The sequence below is a fragment of the Thunnus albacares genome, chromosome 23, assembly GCF_914725855.1.
Source record: "Thunnus albacares chromosome 23, fThuAlb1.1, whole genome shotgun sequence".
NCBI classification, from domain to species: domain Eukaryota; kingdom Metazoa; phylum Chordata; class Actinopteri; order Scombriformes; family Scombridae; genus Thunnus; species Thunnus albacares.
Genome location: NC_058128.1, coordinates 8537283 through 8555004, shown reverse-complemented (window position 1 = coordinate 8555004; position 17722 = coordinate 8537283). Strand labels below are relative to the sequence as shown.

At 42.4% G+C, this 17722-nt stretch overlaps 1 protein-coding gene across 10 annotated transcripts in view; it reads right to left on the bottom strand.

Annotated features, from left to right (window-relative positions):
- The window catches only part of magi2a (membrane associated guanylate kinase, WW and PDZ domain containing 2a), a 236667-nt gene that overhangs the window by 157054 nt on the left and 61891 nt on the right, over positions 1–17722 (bottom strand). For 9 of the 10 annotated variants that reach the window (XM_044342690.1, XM_044342693.1, XM_044342691.1 and 6 more), the window contains exon 2: positions 5224–5340. In XM_044342690.1, coding sequence (XP_044198625.1) covers positions 5224–5340 — 117 coding nt within the window. Of the gene's footprint in view, positions 1–5223; positions 5341–7115; positions 7255–17722 lie in introns of those variants that run through there. The other variant, XM_044342692.1, reaches the window with a different exon arrangement.

Below are 17722 nucleotides of genomic sequence, written 5' to 3'. Positions count from 1 at the left end.
AGTTTTTAAATCAGGCTTCGGACGGATTTATAGAAAGCAGATTGTAACTTATATGCATGTAAACGCACTCGGTGTCATCACTCCACCTTCTTCTTACCTGCAGCTGACCTCTTCATCATCAGCTTTATTATTCAGAGTGCTCGTCAGTAAGTGCTTTACTGTGTCCACAGAGCTAAAGAAAGCGAGGCTGAGACTGATATGAATGTATTAATACGCTTGCGTGAAAGAAGGAATTGAAGGGAAAAAAAAGAAGAAAGCGACCAAGCAAGGATAAACAGAAGAAAGAAACAAAGACTTTGTGGCTAATAACTTGAGAGATGAGTCATATAATCCCGGTGACCTTGATATCTTTATCAGATATTTATTTTCCTGGAACAGAGGCGCTGGACTTATTTATATTTGATTTAGTTTTGGGGGTGAAAAACATGAGAGGCCGCTTGTTTTTTAAATCTTTCAATTGATGTGCCCAACCTCCGAGTTATTTACTCGAAATGTCTGAGTTTACGCTAAATACATGCACGCTAAGTCAAGCGCTCAGAAATGAGTTCAAATATTTAAAACTGTTTTCAGATATTTTTTTTCTGCCTGGCTCTGGAGTCTTCAAATCAAAGTATTGCACACACACACACACACACACACACACACACACACACAGGCTGGCTGCAAAAAAAAAAAAGTGTGTGTTTGAAATCATTTGAAAGTCAGATTATAAAAATTGCTATGTTTTAATTGCCATGTTTTCCAGTTCATTTTTACCTAAATAATTCAGCCATTCTTGATCACTGCAGCCCACTTAGGAGTCACGACTAGTCTACACACACTTATTCCTCTCCTCTCTCTATCTCCCCCATCAAATCTATGTGGATTACCAGGCGATAGGCCTGATTTCACATGGGCTCAGGCTATTAACGCTCTGACCTTGGATTTCAACCAGGCAATTTATCTAAGAGCTGGCACAGCCTTAGCTGCCCTCGCTGACTCCATCCAAGCTCCACGATTGGTATGAGTGGCAGTAACTCTCTTACTGTGTGCCCGTCAGAATCCATCCCCCCCCCCTCCCTCCCCTCACACACACACACACAAAAAATGTCTTTTCTTTCCCACTCAAGGGTTATGTTTAAATTGCTGTGATGAACTACTTCAGATCTGTCACTTATGATTCTCTGTTCTCTCTCTCCCCTTAGTCTTGCCTTTGATTTATCACTTATCATAGATCTCACCAGGCGTCCATATAGCTCCGTGTTTCTCAACTTTAAATAAGTGTTTTCCTTCTTTTTCTCCTACGCTGGTCTGATGTCATCTTCCCTGAATCTCTACATCATCTATCCATGAATGGCTTTTCTTGCAAACTCACAGGAACTCACCACCTTATCTCCAGACAAAAAAACGTCGATATCGGACGTTGCTGAAAAAGCCCTTCAATGCAAATGTTTTCAATGATTTTCACTTTCAACGATATATGCATACGGTAACTACAGTATGGTTAAGATTGGATTAAATTGGATGTAAATCATGAGGTGCAGAATTGTCCATTATTACAATCCAGTAATCCAATACTGGGCTAAACTCAGGGACTAAATCTGAAACCACCTTTTTCTGATTCCTCTTTTCATTTCCTCTAAATCTGAAAAACTGTCAATATCAGGAAAATAGGCAGATAAAGAAAGATTGAGAAAAGCAATATCTTTGTCTGAGGCACAATTTTTGTTCAAGACTAAACTTTGCAGTTTACTGTTGCACAACTGTGATGGTTGAAAGGATGTTGCATAGACATGGAAAGAAACAAACTGCCAGAAATGATTTGTTTGACCATCAGCTGACCTGACTTTGTTTTGAACGTTGAGATTATAAGATTTCTAGGCCTAATATAGTTTCAAACACTCCGTACAACAAACTCCCCTCTGTCATCAGAAAGTATTGCCAGAATAAAGGCTTTTTAAAGGCTCTGATCATAACACCGGTAGAGTTCATGAGTTCCTAAAAAGGATCCTGGAAACGTTCCTGTGGTGAGAAAGTCACTGCGACAGGACCTTTTTTAGTCTGTGTTTTCAGTGTGCCTAACCATCTATCATTGTGTCTGGGTATCATTTTATCTAATCATTGGTATCTTTCCACCTGTTCATCAAACCATCAATCTTTTTGGCAACAGGTACTAGTTCCACTCGCTACATTTTTTCATTTGACCTTTTAGTTGAACAGGATGGTCTTTTGGTGTCTAGAAGTCTTTTTCCAGAGAGTTCCAGCAAAAATGGCACCACAACTACAGAGACCACAGAGGTGCCGTGGATCGAAAGGAACCATGACCTACCAACAACACAAGAGAAGAAACCTAAAAAGGACATGAACCACATATAGAAAAGAACAGTTTCCAGTGTGAACCCTATATAAGGTTACCCCTCCATCCAGGGTCCATCATAACCCATGGCCCGATGGCCCGGGACCAGTGACGGCCAATCAGAGTTTGCAATGTGAGCACATATTAGGAGATGTCATCGTTTTCAGGACATGTGACCAATGAAATGCATCCTGATTTGCTGAAATACACTTGGAGAAGGCTGGGCTCTTACTGGTGAATCTGATGGGTCACCAAATACGGTGCAACACCCGAACTCCAAAGAAATGTCAGCTAAAGAAAATTATGAGGCTACAAAAAAAAAAGAGGCTTTCTACTTTCATGGAAGCAACAATACTGCTGGGTGGAAAACAGCGACTGTGGTATGTTTTGTACAGTTTGTCAGCTCACTCGCTAGCCAGTTAGCATCCTCACTACGTAGTTATGTACATTAAAACCAACTAAATGCTTGTTGCTGATCACCAGGAGTGTTTTTTTAATGACATTATTGAGGTGTAACCTTCATCTCTGTGGCTCCTACCAGCTTTGTCGACATCTAAAGCAGAAACCTCTTTTAAAGTACAGATATTACTGTTGCTCTGTCCTTGTTTGCGTAACTTCGGTTAATACAGCTTTAAACCTTAAGTACCTAACCTGTGGTTTAACCCAGACTGAACACAAACAAAAGCCATTATGCTCTTTCTCTCACTGTTCACTGTTAGTACATTTCTACAGATCTCTCAGCATTTATTTCATTGTTAATGTTGATGTTGTTAATGTTAATTTGAGTTTATTATCAAGGTCATCCATATATAAATTCTCTTCTCCCTGTGTATTCCATACTATCTGGCTTTACACAAAACATAGAGAAACCTACATTTATACACCATTCATTTACTGATCTAATATGTGTCTAATTATATATTTTGCATATTTGTGTAATATATCAACATTACGTATCAATAACTAAAGGAAAACAACCAAATCTAAAAGGGAACATCACTGTTGTATGTATTAAGTATAATAAATCACCAAAATGATGGAAAAAGAGTTATTTTCATTCTTAGGCTGCCGGGCCAGTGGAAACATACAAGGAACCAGTAAAACTTTGATCTACTGGCCAAAATGGGCCAGTGGGGAATAAAAAAAAAAAATACTACATTGAACCCTGTCATCCATCCATCATCAAGTTGTTCAGATATAAAAAGCCCCAGCTCAATCATGACTAAGCCTCTTCCTCTCAGCAGCACTGAGGCCCATTGTTGAAGCTTCATTAATGCACCAGTTAACATCCCCTTACCTCTCTTTCTTTCTCTCTCTCTCTCTCTCTCTGCAACAGTTTATCTGCAGTCCATTTACTTACGTAGTTATCATAGTCCGTGTTCCATCATCACACCTCCTCCCCCGTCCGTCCCCTACCCCCTCCCCCCCACACACACATTCCCTTTTGTGTCTCCCTCCCTCTATTTGTTCTCCAATTTGTTCTCACTCCTCACTGTTCACCTCTCCCTCTATCTCCAATGCCTCTCTGCCATCGGCTCCATGAGTGTTTATCAGAGAAAATTACGCCTCTGTCGCAAACAAATAGCTCTTTTTTTCGTGTGTGCGTGTGTGTGTGTGTGTGTGTGTGTGTGTGTGTGTGTGTGTGTGTGTGTGTGTCTCCTGCTGTATTCTGTTCTGAGAGGGAGAGAAAGTGGCTCCAGTGAAATCCGCCTCCTCCTGGCCTTGAAGAATGCCCCTCCATTAAGGATTCAGGGGAGAGTTAGCCACCAGACAGCTGGGCCTAATGGCACGGCTAGGCTAATGCAGAGCTAACACACACACACACATACACACACACACACACACAGATAGCTCGTGCACACACAAACAGACAGACTTACATATCACAGCCTATTGACTGACGGAAATGAGCATATGTTCGGCAAACAAATGACAAACAGGAATCAGAAGAATATGGATTAAAACATCAGTAAGTCTAAGCCCATATAAGCGCTAGCAGCTTAATAAGCCTGATAAAGTCTACACACACTTACAGCACAGTGATTCAGTTAGAAATACTATCCTGAACTGAAAACTATCAATATCCTAAAGCCCTCTAAATCTTATCTTTTGGTTGTCTACGTAACGCTCAGTCGCTCGACTGTGCACTTGTGATGCAGTTAATGCAGCTCATTAGAAACAGACGACTGAAGTCGATGCTTGACTTTAAAGAGTCAAACTTCCCTGACAAGCCTGATTCCAACTAAATCAACCCTCCGGCGGTTGATCGATCACCACCGTGGCCAGACTGTTTGGAGATTCGGGACCGGAGCCAACGGGACACGACAACGAGGGGAAAGCAAGTATCTCGTCACGCCCTCCTCTGAGATTTGGAAAAGTGTTTTGAGTGATAAGAGTTGATGAGAAGCAAGAAGAAGCATGTCTGGATTCACCTGCTTGTGTATGTATCCTGCTGCACTCCAGTACTTGCCGGTTCACGCAGCAGACTATGCAAAGCAGCTTAGCAGTTAGTGGTTTTTCATGGAGGTCCAGACACCATCCAGTACTCCAGGTTTGCTTTGTACCAGTGGATTTGTTGTGATTAGATTTTTTTTTTTTTAGGAATATGCATCATGAAAGCACAAAATCCACAAAAAAAAGGGCCTCAAGCTAAGTTTTGACAAGCGGACCACCAATACAGGGGCTTTAAGATGAATTAATAAAGCAGGACTCGCCTTGAAGCAATTATTGTTTCAGTTTCTATTACAAACTACCACCAACCAACAGTGAACCTTTAGTTTTTGGGCCTTCGGAGGTCTGGGGTCTTATTGCCCGCTTTTCAGCCATGGTGAGAAGGAAAAGATACCAGACACGTTTCACTCAGAAAGGAGAGAGACAAGGTAACTCACAGGGGACGGTGCGGAGGTAGAGGTTGTCCCGGATGATCTGCTGCAGCTCGTGGTCCACCGAGCCTTTCTGGAAGCGCAGGTTGAGGTAGTGGCGCAGGTCCTTGTCTATCACGCCCCCTGGAGGAACACAAGGGATAGTAAAAGTCAGAATCACACCTCAAATCAATCAGTCTTGACAATGAGAAGGCTGTGTAATCGTGTCTTCCTGTAGAACTTAAGAAATAGATCGAGGAAAACGGGGTCAGCTGGATGTGTTTTGTAAATTATCCAGAGAAGAAGCTGTTTTTCTGTGCGCAATAAATTCTGCAGTCCTCTAAACTTCCAGAGCGAGCAGAGGAAGCTTAAAAAAAATACTGCGGCGACAAATGACCCAGAAATCTCTCTGAAAAGCCACAGTAAACAATTTGAATTTGCTAAAATCCCGCAAACAAACACGGCACACACGCTAATGAATACACTCTTGCCCCCCCCCCCCTCGCTCGGATTCTTGCATCTTGTCAAGTAGCAGCCATGGATTGGTGGAGGTGTTAATTGGAGCGGTGGCCAAACACGTGTGGAGGAATGCCTACACATAAATCACCCCCCCCCCCCCCCACCGCCCCCCGGGGGCGGTTGTTTTTTCGCTGCCATTCTCCTTTCCCTCACTCTCTCACTTGATCTCTCTCTCTCTCTCTCTTTCTCCCAGTTCTGTGAATGGACTCCCACTCTGAACCAGTAAATCTCGCTGGCTCAGCAGGACAGAAGAGAGAGAGGAAAAAAAAAAAAAAAGTGATGGAAGGAGCGACAGACATACATGGAGGTAGGGGATAAGAGAGATGGAAGAAAAGGGCAAATCCCATGGGGGTGGGGGGGGGAGCAGAAAGCTAAAACAAGCATCAACCCCTCCCCTCCCCTCCTCTCCTTTCCCAACAAATACTCCATCATCCATCTACTCTGCCACACACTCATATAATCACATTTCAAATGGAGGCAGGACAGGACAGCTGAGAGGAAAGTGGAGATTGAAGGGTGGTGGAAGTGGGTGGGTGGGGGGCGGGGGGGGGATGCTCCACTGACGTTACTTAAGGGACTCCTCACGGTGCCGTTTTAATAAACACACTTGTCATTCTTGTTACTCCTGTGTGCATAGAAGTAAAGAAGCAAGGAGACAGACGGAGCGGGTCTGAGAAGACATCAGTCTAACCTTCAACATCCTCTTTAAAGCAGCAACTTGGCACGGTGCCAAATAGCATTTAGCCCCCCCTCCACCCACCCTCCCCACATACACATCCTTGCTCTTCTCCCCCCCCCCCCCTTCCCCTCCCTGTGATCCTGAGGCAATGACATCCAAGCATGATATGTTGAGGAGAGCACACATGCACCGCACAGATGCATCCACACATGCAAACTGACTAGAAAAGCGCTCAGACACAGAAGGTGGATGAAACTGCTGGAGATATCATTTCATACATTAATTCAAGGATAACCTAGTTTGGAAGTTTTCTGTCATATTGGGGGGGGGGGGGGGGGGGTGAAGATCTATTATTTAGCACATTCTGGTTCATCATGCCGTGTGTGTGTGTGTGTGTGCGCTAGACAGTTCTGGATACGTGCGCACATACACAAACGCGCGCACACTCACACTAACATGCACTAATCTAGCAGAGCTGAACTAATTAATGGAGCGTTGCGTTATGATCATGCAAACCTGAATTTACAGACACCGGCTCCGTCAAAAAAAAGACGCGGAGCAGCCACGACCAGACACATTTTTTTTTTTTTTTTTTTTTACATTTGCATGAGAAAAGAAGGTAAAGCAATGAATCTGCATAGTGAAAAGGTGAGCAGACTCAGAATCACGCACACACACAAACACACAAACACTCATACACATAAACAGCACTAAATGGCACCTCTTGCGCGGACAGCGGCGGTGCAGCCGGTAGTGTCAGTGTCCTCTTTCCACAGGTTTTGTGATGCAAATAATCTCCGTTTGTAGGAAAAATCTTGCGCCGGATCTTTTCCCGCTGCAATCAAAACCCTGTGCTGTCCTGTCCCTCAGGTCCCCCCAACTCTGTCTGTGTTTGCCCCCAGTCTAGTCACTGGGAGCCGAATCACCTCTCTCTCTCTCTCTCTCTCTCTATCTATCTCTCTCTCTCTCTCTGTATGTGTGTGTGTGCACTTCACGGTGGAGAGATGAAACGGGAGAGAGCGGCGGAGTGAGTGACCGAGAGACACCGAAGCAAAAAGAGAGAGAAAGAGAGAGAGAGAAGGAGTGTGTGTGTGTGTGGGGAAAAGAGGAGGGGAAGAGAAGAAGTGTGTGTGCAAGAGAGAGAGAGAGTGTGTGTGTGTGTGTGTGTGTGAGAGGAGAGCGACCGTTCAAGCAGCTCTGACTGTGGGGACCTAACGCACCGAGATCCCTAGATCCCTCCAGATTCTCAGGTCCTACAGCGCCCCCGACGTGCGACACGAGGCACTGCATCTGCTTCATATGCCTCCTTTTTTTTTTTTTTTTTTTAGATTAAAAAGCCATCCCTCGCCCACAGTAGACACCTCCCCCCCTTTTGGTTTACGGCATCCACATGGCCTGGCTCTGACCTTTGACAACCACGTGGTGGAACTAAACATTATGTTTCAACCAAATCTCACTCCTGCAGAACAACATTCCTACTAATTAAGTCGCTGTTTGTTTATTCTGCGTTTGGACACGGACGTCGGCGGTTTCCCCCCCTCGAGCCTGGTGACTCTTCTGTGGTGCAAATGTGGCCTGTTCTGGTCATGCAGTCTTTCCGTTTATCTCTTCCTGTCCTCCTTAAGCTTGTATACACATTTGAAAGTCAAACAAACACACAGCTCGACTTTTAATGGCTGCTATATCGAAATGGGAGTGAACAATGTCTTATTTGTTGGCCGTTATCTGGGCTTTTAAAGCAATAAAAAACAAGAAAATCTGAAAGACTATGCTTTTGACATCTGAGTAATAAATAAGACATGTTCTTTGAGTGTTTGTGTTTCAGATATATGGCTGCAAGTGATGATAATTTCAATTATCTGTTGATTTGTTTTCCAATAAATTGATTAGTTTAGTCTATAAAATGTCATAAAATAGTGAAAAACGCCCATCACTGTTTCCCAGAGCCCTTGCCCAGTCTTGAAATAGCTTGTTTTGTCCAACCAGCAGTCAAAAATCCAATTTACAAAGATAGATAACAAATGTTTGGCATTTTTGCAAGATAAATATCTCCAATCTAAACTTTTTAAGCCATGCCCCCCCCCCAAAAAACGTGAGCCGAACCATCCCATCCACATTCCCAACATGTACATTTCTCCTACTGTTTAAAATACGGTGCTAAATCAGTTACAAAAGGAGAAGTTTAATATGATTTAAATAAGATTATCAAGGACATGAAAAGCCACTCTTCTAATGTGTTTAAATGTTAAGCTTCTCTCGAGCTGCCACAGGTTTTTAGAGACAATGCTTCTGCTACTATTGACTGAGAACCTGAGAGCAAAATAGACTATTGTGTTTGATCAATGAGTATCATTGGTTTTTCTTTTCTTCCCTGCAAAAATCTTTCACCTTGCCATCTTGTACTTCACGGGTTGTTTTCTGAATAGGTCTCGCTAACCTCAATCTTGATAGCTTCGCTAGCGTCAGAGCGCCCTTTGTTTAGTTATTGTTCCCAGATGAATCAGGAGACGATGGAGACGGAGAAGAAAAGGGGGGAAATGTTAAGGGCGACGGATTGACAATACATAGGGGAAATCTACTCGCTGGTGCATAAGACGATCAATCTCGAAAAATGCATAATGCAAAACGTTCATTACTATTATTCAGTTCTGATAGACCTTGAGGAAAGGTAACAGGAACGGCGCATGCGAGACATAAAAAGCATTTTAGTGTTATGAAACAACTCATTCTTGCAATCAGGCAACATTTCTAGCATGTTTAAAGCCACAAGCAGGCATGATAACTGTTTCCTAAACAGATGGGTGAATGGAAATCGTTCCTCTCCCAAAGAAGAGAATACACCATTTAAGCTCAGCAGGTGTCATGTAAAATCCACAGGGAGGCAGAGAGAGAGAAAGAACAGCCTGTACGGAGTCAAAAAAACAAGAGAGCAGCTGGTTCCTCTGGGGGATAGAGGTGCTAGAACCCTAACCTGGCACAAACTAGTCCAGTTCACTGAGAAGAGCTGGCTATCAGTGCGAGATGAGAAGTCAAGTGAAGCCCCGCTCAACCTTAAAGAGACTATTGTTCAAAACGATGACCAGAATTTATTTGTTATTCCACTTCTTTAGCTTTTAACAACCGATATTAAGAAGAAAAATCTCATATGTTAATATAAGTATTTAATATTCATCCTGGATTTAGCGACAAAATAATGACAACTTCAAATGATCAGCAATTATTTTAAATTCCTCTGCTTACACTTTGATGAGCTAAAGATAGCAATCTAGATACTTGCAGGAAATGCACTTTAATAATAATATTAATTAACTAATAATGCTTATAATATAAATAAACCTTGTCATTCAACCAGTAATATGTTTAAAAATGAATCACAAAATACATTTTTAATGTGGCGACAGCGCAAATCTGTGACTCGCTCTGCATGCATCTATAAATTAATATTATTGATTCTTACAGTATCTGTTGTCACAGCTGCTTTATACTGTAATGAAACCTTCTCCTTCAGTCCATTATGTTCCCGGGCTGCAGCCGTCTGAAGCCAGCAGGACAGATTTGTTGCTAAATCTGCAGCCTTGGCTTTGAGAAGTGCTGCGCCAAAGTGCATCGCCGTTACGCAAGGCCGTGTGTTTACCTTGTAAAACAAATTACATCAGGCTGCTACAAAACAACCGCGCGCACCTGAACGCGCTGGTCAGTTATAACTCAGTATCCTGTCTGTTTATGCTGGAGACATCAGACAACCCGGGGCTCGTTGATCCTGTGAGTGATCGCCTCCTTTTAATACTTATTTTCTGATCAAAAACCAAGTTTATAAAAGAAAATAAGTGCATTATATTGCAACATCTAACTATTTCCTGCATTGATAGCGTATAAAAAGTCAACTAACATTTAAGACTTGACTGAACTCTCATGCAAAGAAAAGCTCAAAAGGAGTTCAGTGATTCAAAATAAGCCCACAAGGTCATCATGATGGGCATAAATGCAGGCCACAAACACAAATATGGAACACAAACACACACAAAGTATTGAACAAAGACTTCAGTAGTGTTGCAACAGCCGAGTCTTCAAAGTCTCCTGCTGAAGCTTTTTTACTTTATCAAGAAAAACCCAGCATGGCGAGTGCGGCTCTGACAGTCAGTCAGAGCTTGGAGCGCCGTCATCAGAGTCTCGCTGACAATATTTATCACACCCCGCTCTGAGGGCGCCCGTCGGCAGCCACATATGTAGCGTTATCACGCTGTGTGTGTGTGTGTTTGTGTGTGTGCGTTAAAGTCAGACGGAGAGCCAGCACACAGCTGTTTGGATAATCAGACTAATTAAAAGATCAGGATGGGCTTAAAACCTTGCCAGATTCACCAGACACACACTGCGCTCTGTTGATTAGTCTTCAATGAACATGTATGATGCCAGCTCTGTGGTGAAAGTGCCGGAATTCATAAAACCAACTGGCTTTCAGATGGATTTACATGCACATGCACACAAAAAGACTGGAATTAAATGCTGTTGGGACTTTTCTTTTTTTTGTTCCTGCACCACAAATTGGTTTATGAGAGCGGCATAAATTGACATTTTTCTTTCGCTGATCATCACAGGAAACTGTTGGCAAACAGCTGGGTTTAGGCAAGAACAAGTTAGTCTAGTTGAAATGAGGTTTTTCATTAAGTAGTTAAAAATGTATGAAAGTTTCAACAAATGACACATCAACGTTGTCTGTTTTTGCAACTTTTAACCACTCAACTTCAAATTATGTGTACTGTTGATGTTTTTTGGGTTTTTTTTGCTGAACACTTTGGAAATTTGGATGTATTTTATAACCACTTCAAATAGCTACTGATTTCCATTCATTCTTTTTGGAGAGCAGACTAAAATACCAGTCATTAAACTTGAGTGAGTTGTGTTCACTGTGCAGAACACGACTTGAGCAAATTTCAAGAGCCTGTTAATTGATTTATATAACATAGAGAAAAGACTGCAAGCCAAAGGACGCCTGAGAAACACATTATAATGTCGAAAAAACACTGCAGCATGGTTTGTAAAAGGGCTTGCTGTAATGTAAGCGATACAAGATGGAAACATGGAAAAGCTCTGGTTTTTTTAAGGTGTAGGAAAGACGCCAGTCATCAGTGCATGTATACCCTGTGCACCTGACCACAAACTCCCTCCACTACCTGTTTCTGGGTACATGTTTTTGCATTTAAAGACACCGCACTTCCCAATTCCTGCAATTTCAGGCAACGGAGCTGAAACACATACCTACACAGTCTCTCCAGCTCTCCAAGTCCCACAGGTGATTTACGTTGCATACCTTCCTTCTGTTGCTTTATGCTGACCAGCCCTAGCTCACCCATTGCCATGGAAATTCACTCAGCCCACCAGCTGCCTCTTTATGTGTTAGTATGTGTGCACGTTTCTGATGTGCAGCATCTGTCTCCTGGCGGGGGAGGCCTGGTCCATTTTAACCCGGGAATGGGACACTGATAGTGCCGCCGTAGCAGGAAATGGAATATGTCTTTCACGTGCTGCCGTGCCTTCCAGTAGCCGCGCTAAGCATCGGATTGATGGGGAACAGCATGGGAGAGCGGTTCACACATTACTGAACCTGCCTCACATTCAAACACATATGGCTCCATTTCTACCTATCAAAGTGTGATCACGCTTTTTTGATGATCTAGTTTTTGTTCCAAGTACTGTATAAACAGGCGAATATACTGATTGATAGGACTATAAAAGGCACAGTCTTTGTCTTCAAGCTTAATGAAGGTTTTTGCATGTCATGCATTCGGTCTTTCGCTAGAATAACTCTGCTCAATCAAAAAGTTGGCTGAACTTCATTTCAACCTGATTTTGCATAAAGCACGTGATTACACAAGATGCTACCTTCACTGAGCAAACTCATTTGCATGCATCTGGGCTATTGGGTGAGCACCAGCTGTGATTTGCATGCAGGCACAGAATTGGGCGAGCACTGATGGTCTACATGTAGAATTAATGACTGATATCCATAGTGGGAGTCTGCATGCGAAGGGAAAGACAATGTTGATGTACTCTGTGTGTGATTATACTTTCACTTCATGCACTTCAATGTTAATCTGTACTCTGGTTAGATATTCAGATGCAGATCGAATTTTAATACCAGGTAGGTGTGGGTGCAGCGCCTTAAATCCACATTGTGTCATGATTTTGATGGATTTCTCTCATTAAAAAGACATTTGCACACAAAAGTGAACATTACTGCTGTTACTACTCACCATTTTGATTTTATACGCCCCTCCTGGATAGATCTGTGATTGTTATTGTTATTTCCATTTATATAGCCACTTTAAGTAATGGAGAATTGTTGCATTTACTTTTACTTTTAAATTTTTCATTGTTAGTGTGACTAAATGCATGTAGGAAGCAATTTGAAGCTATTTTGGGTGATCTTACTTTCAATGGTCCATAGGAAAGCTTTTAGTAAATACAAGTTCTGTGTAGTTTTGGGTGTTCAAGGGTGGATATCTGAAGAAAGAAACGTCAATCCGCACAGCAGGCTATTTATCATACTCATGTGCCAAAGGTTAGGCTAGGATTCCTACAGGAGCCAGATACTAAATGATGTCTTGACCAGTCATTGGCCTCCATATCGAACATCAGGCTGTGCTTTCATAAATAAACTGAAGGGCCAAACAGGTAACACCACACTCTATCGCTACATTAAACTACATGTGAGTTTCCAAAGCTGTGAAGTCAGAATATTCGGCTGATTAAACAGGCCACATATTCACCTTGTCTCTGCTTAGGCTGAGCTAAATTTGCTGCCCACATGGACTTGACTTGCCTAAAAGCCGTTTGCTGCTGCTAAGGACTTAGTTATGTCTCCATGTATATTGTTCTTGAGTGAGGCTTGTTTTACACCTTGAAGAGAAGCTATGCCTGAACACAAAGAGCACATGGGGCAAGATTTTGAGAGGATGGAGGTACACTAGAGGTTGCAATGCTGCCTGCCCTTGTACTTCTCACTCCAGATGAGTTTCTACAATTGATCAAATCACCCACTGAATCTGCTTTGGCTGCACATCTAGTTGCTTCGTCTTGCCTCTGAATCTCCTCAACAACCATTTTCTTGTTTTCCCTCCTGTTGTACACTTGATGCATAAAGGCTGCCCTTTGCGCAGTCCAACCTCACCCCGAAGTCCGTGTTGCTCCCCCTCAATGTCTGCAGCTACACCTCAAACCTAACCTTTGCACATTTAAACTCTGCTTGGGACTCCCAGCTCTTGTTTCTATTTTTTAATAATTCATAAACACTGTAAGAGTCCACAGCAGCCCGGGCAGCAGACCAAATAGCCACAGGTCTAAGGAAACTTTCAGGCAACTTTATCAAGTAAGAGTATATTTTTCCAAACCTGTCTGTACCTATGTGATGCACAGTGCAAAGCATATGAAGTTTCTTCAAAGTTTTATGGTGAAAGATTCTGACAAATACAGAGTTTTCATGCATTGTTAAAAACTAAACATAAATTGGCAAGTTTGCTTCTCTCAACTTTTAACTAGCGAATCCGCCTAATTACCTGTCAATCACACATCAAAGGTAATGCCTCGGGGAGACTGGTGTTGCATATTTGGACCCTTTTTTTGTCTGTGACGAAACACTGTTGCAATTGTTTGAAAGTCAACGTCCAAACCAAGAAACGAAGATGATAAAACGCGAGTTGACCAACACAATTAACACTTGTTGAGTTTCCAGTACCTTCCAGCTCGCCTGGGAAGTCTGAATCCTCTCTGCCGCTAATGCCATTAAGTTATTGTCTCAACTCCTGGATCTGCTCCTTACCACTTAGAGCTGCATCATGCCACCCACTCAAGCTTTTAACTTTCTCAACTATTCCAGCAGCACTAAAAATTACTGCCGTGTGGCCAGCCAATAATGCATCAAATAGAATTAAACTTCAAAAGCAGTCACTGTTTGAACACGGCTGTGTAATGACTCACCAAACTTGTCTCTCCTTCCTTTCAGTCCTCTCTGCTATTCTCTTTGTCAATTCATTCCGCTGTTTTTCACATTCTCCTCTTTCAGGCTATTTCTCATCACACCTTTCTTCTCCCCTTTCTCCTTGTTTCTATATTTGTAGAAGAAACATAATAATCCTCAAATGGGGTCATTTATTTGCACATTTGTAGTGTCAGCAGATTCGGTGAGCTACTGGAAGGAATTTGTTTGCCTGATACAGCCAGTGGGAATGAGTTCAGATGGACTGATAACACAAACAGGTCTGTAAAAGTCCTGCAGTCACATACAATACATGTCTGACACTAAAGGCTGCTCATCTCAGTGCAAGGCACAGACTGGGAGAGTAAAGGCCCTGTCACACACGATTAAAACTGCAGTGAAATCAATTCATTTCACAGGAGCAAAGTAAATCTGTGTGAACCTTTTGCATCGAGTTCAATTGCGCAACTGAGCAATAACAAACCATCTTGACAGCACTGACCTCAATGCAGAGCTAGAACCCAGCAGACAGGAAGCTATCGTAGCTTATTAGCTGTGTTGTTTCATCAACTTTTATTTAACCCTCCTCAGCTGGTGTGTAAACTGCTCCACGAGAGAGGCATGGTTTGTAGACAGTTACAAGATAAGAGTTGATGCTTTCTGGGTTAAGGCCCAGATCCCTTAATGCCTTAAGGGATCAGTCGCAGCAACATTTATACAGCAAAATTTCAAAACTTTCCTTGTAGAGACAAAGTAAATTTGTGTAGTTTAGTTTTGTGAATTAGCAAGTTAATTGACTTTTTGTGACCGACTGACATTTTTCTGACTGGTTAGCTTACTAGCTACAGTAGATGATGAACCAACCAACGAACCAACCAAACCAACCAATCAACCAACCAATTGCGAGTAGCCACTAGATTACTAAACTTCTATGAATTGATAACACATAATTCTCAAGGATGCATGGATGAACTTTGCTGTGCTACTTTCTGGTGTGACAAGGGCTTAATGGATCAGTCACAGCAACATTTATTGACATGTTTCTGACTGGCTAGCTCACTAGCCACAGTAGTTCACCAACCAATCAACCAACCACCCGCCCAACCAACCAACCAACCATCCAGCCACCCAGCCAGTCAGCCAGCCAACCAACCAACCAACCCAACCAACCACCCAACCAACCAGCCAGCCAGCCAGCCAGCCAACCAACCAATCAACCAACTGACCAAGCAATCAACCAACCGTGAGTAGTCGTTACATCACTAAACTTCTATGAATTGATAACACACAATTCTCAAGGATGCATGGATGAACTTTGCTGTGCTACTTTCTGGTGTGACCAGGGTTTAATGGATCAGTCACAGCAACATTTATCACAGAAAAAAAAATTCAAAACTTAACTTGTAGAAGCAAAGTTAATTCATGCAGTTTAATTTTGTGAATTTTTCGGAAGGAGTTTTAGAGAACATTGGGAGTAAAAAATGGAGGAAACTATCATATTACTTTGCCAAATGATAAGCAATTGCAATAGAGCTTTCCTCTTCATATCCATTTTGCCACAAACGAAACTAGCTACAAGTGACTGTACTGTAGCTACAGCATCACCTGCAAATAGTCATTACACCAAGCTTCCAGAACCATTATTTTGTGACGACATGCAAACAATTTCTGGTGTGACCACGCTGGGAAGAGCAGAGGGTAAGACGCTAAAGAAGAGGGCATTTTGAGGGTTAAAGAGGAATGAGAACACTGATTAAGATTTCAAAAGGGGAGATGCAGACTGCCATGGGTATGCCCGTCCGGTGAGGAATCAACAACAGGGAGACACCGCAAACAGAGCGAGCACATTGAGGCTGCTCCCACACGGCAGCTTTGAAGTCCAAGAGAGTGTGAAATAGCCTCACCTTTGTCGACTGGTGGAGTAGTGCATCCAAACTGAACATGCTAATGTCACTGTGCCAGTAAGCTCACTCAAGAGGAAAACTCCCCTCACTTAACATGACAAGGATCCATCTCCCGCCATCTCCTGTCAGTGGCTCCTCAAGAACATGTCATTTGGCTGTATCGCACCACTGCGACGGTTTCACAGTTTGAAGACAGACAGAGCCTTTCAGGCATATGGACAGAGTGGTAAAAAGGCCAAGCGGACAAACTCAGTGCTTAGCAATTTGGTTGCCTTGACAACAATATTACTTCTGTCACAGTAAAGACAGCACTCAGAGACCCAGTGGAGCAAATCTCACACAATGTTACGATTAACATAATGTACTTCCGTCTTCTATATCTGGGTATTTTCTATATCTGTCAATTTCCTGAGGGCAAAGACAACATACAGAGATGGAAGATTTCAAGAATTAAAGGTGCAATGTGTAAGAATTGGCCACATGATCCAAACAAATAGGGGGAAACATATCACCAGACAGCTTACTATTTACAGTGAATCTGTTCTACGGCATCAAGATATCAAAATGCTACGGAGACATTAGAGCCAGCTGTAAATGACCAAAGAGCTGCACAGATCAGTTCATCAGATCAGCTGATCACGCCAGCCAGCAGCTGCAGCAGTGGCAACTTGGCACAACTTTCCGAACAGGTGTTATTTGGATAAACTGACCACATATTGTGAGTCTAAATGGTGACTTTCTCAATGAATGAAAAAATATTAAAATTCAATAAAGTGACATATTGACAGTCCTACAGCGAAAACTACAGCAGCTTTCAGTCTGGCCCCGCCATTCATCTCATGTTGGACTGAGGGTAGACTGGATGCTACAGTGACTCACTATCGCCTCTTGAGGTACAAAGTGGTATTACAAGACAGGACATGCCGGGGCTAGCTGGTTAGCATGCTAACTTCAGTGGATATCTCTGCAACACAATACATATAGATCTTTGATGTAACAACATAACTGTTACTTCTTCACATTCTGTTGATAATTTTAGTTAATTTTTGAATGTTTTAAACTAAAATTCTGGCCAATTCTTACATAGTGCACCTTTAAACAAAATAAGAAACCTCTTCAACTGTAACTCCAAGTTTACAGTAGCTGTAAGAAAATGTGGATCCCTTCACTGAACCTCTGAAGCCTTGATGCATGATGATTGGAGAATAAAACAGACAAACAGGACATGAAAATAAACTAGACAAGGGCAAGACGACATGACTGGCTATGGAGGTTTCTGCCTCTGTGAGCGAATCTAAGAGCTTCTAGGGAAGGGACCAGGGAAGGAAATCAATATTTTGTTTCTTAATTTGGCTTTCATTTAAAGGCAAGGCCCACATCCTGTAATTAGTGTTATCCCATGATAGAGCCATTTAGGACTCCTTAGCCTTTACACAGCTCCATTTAGCAGGG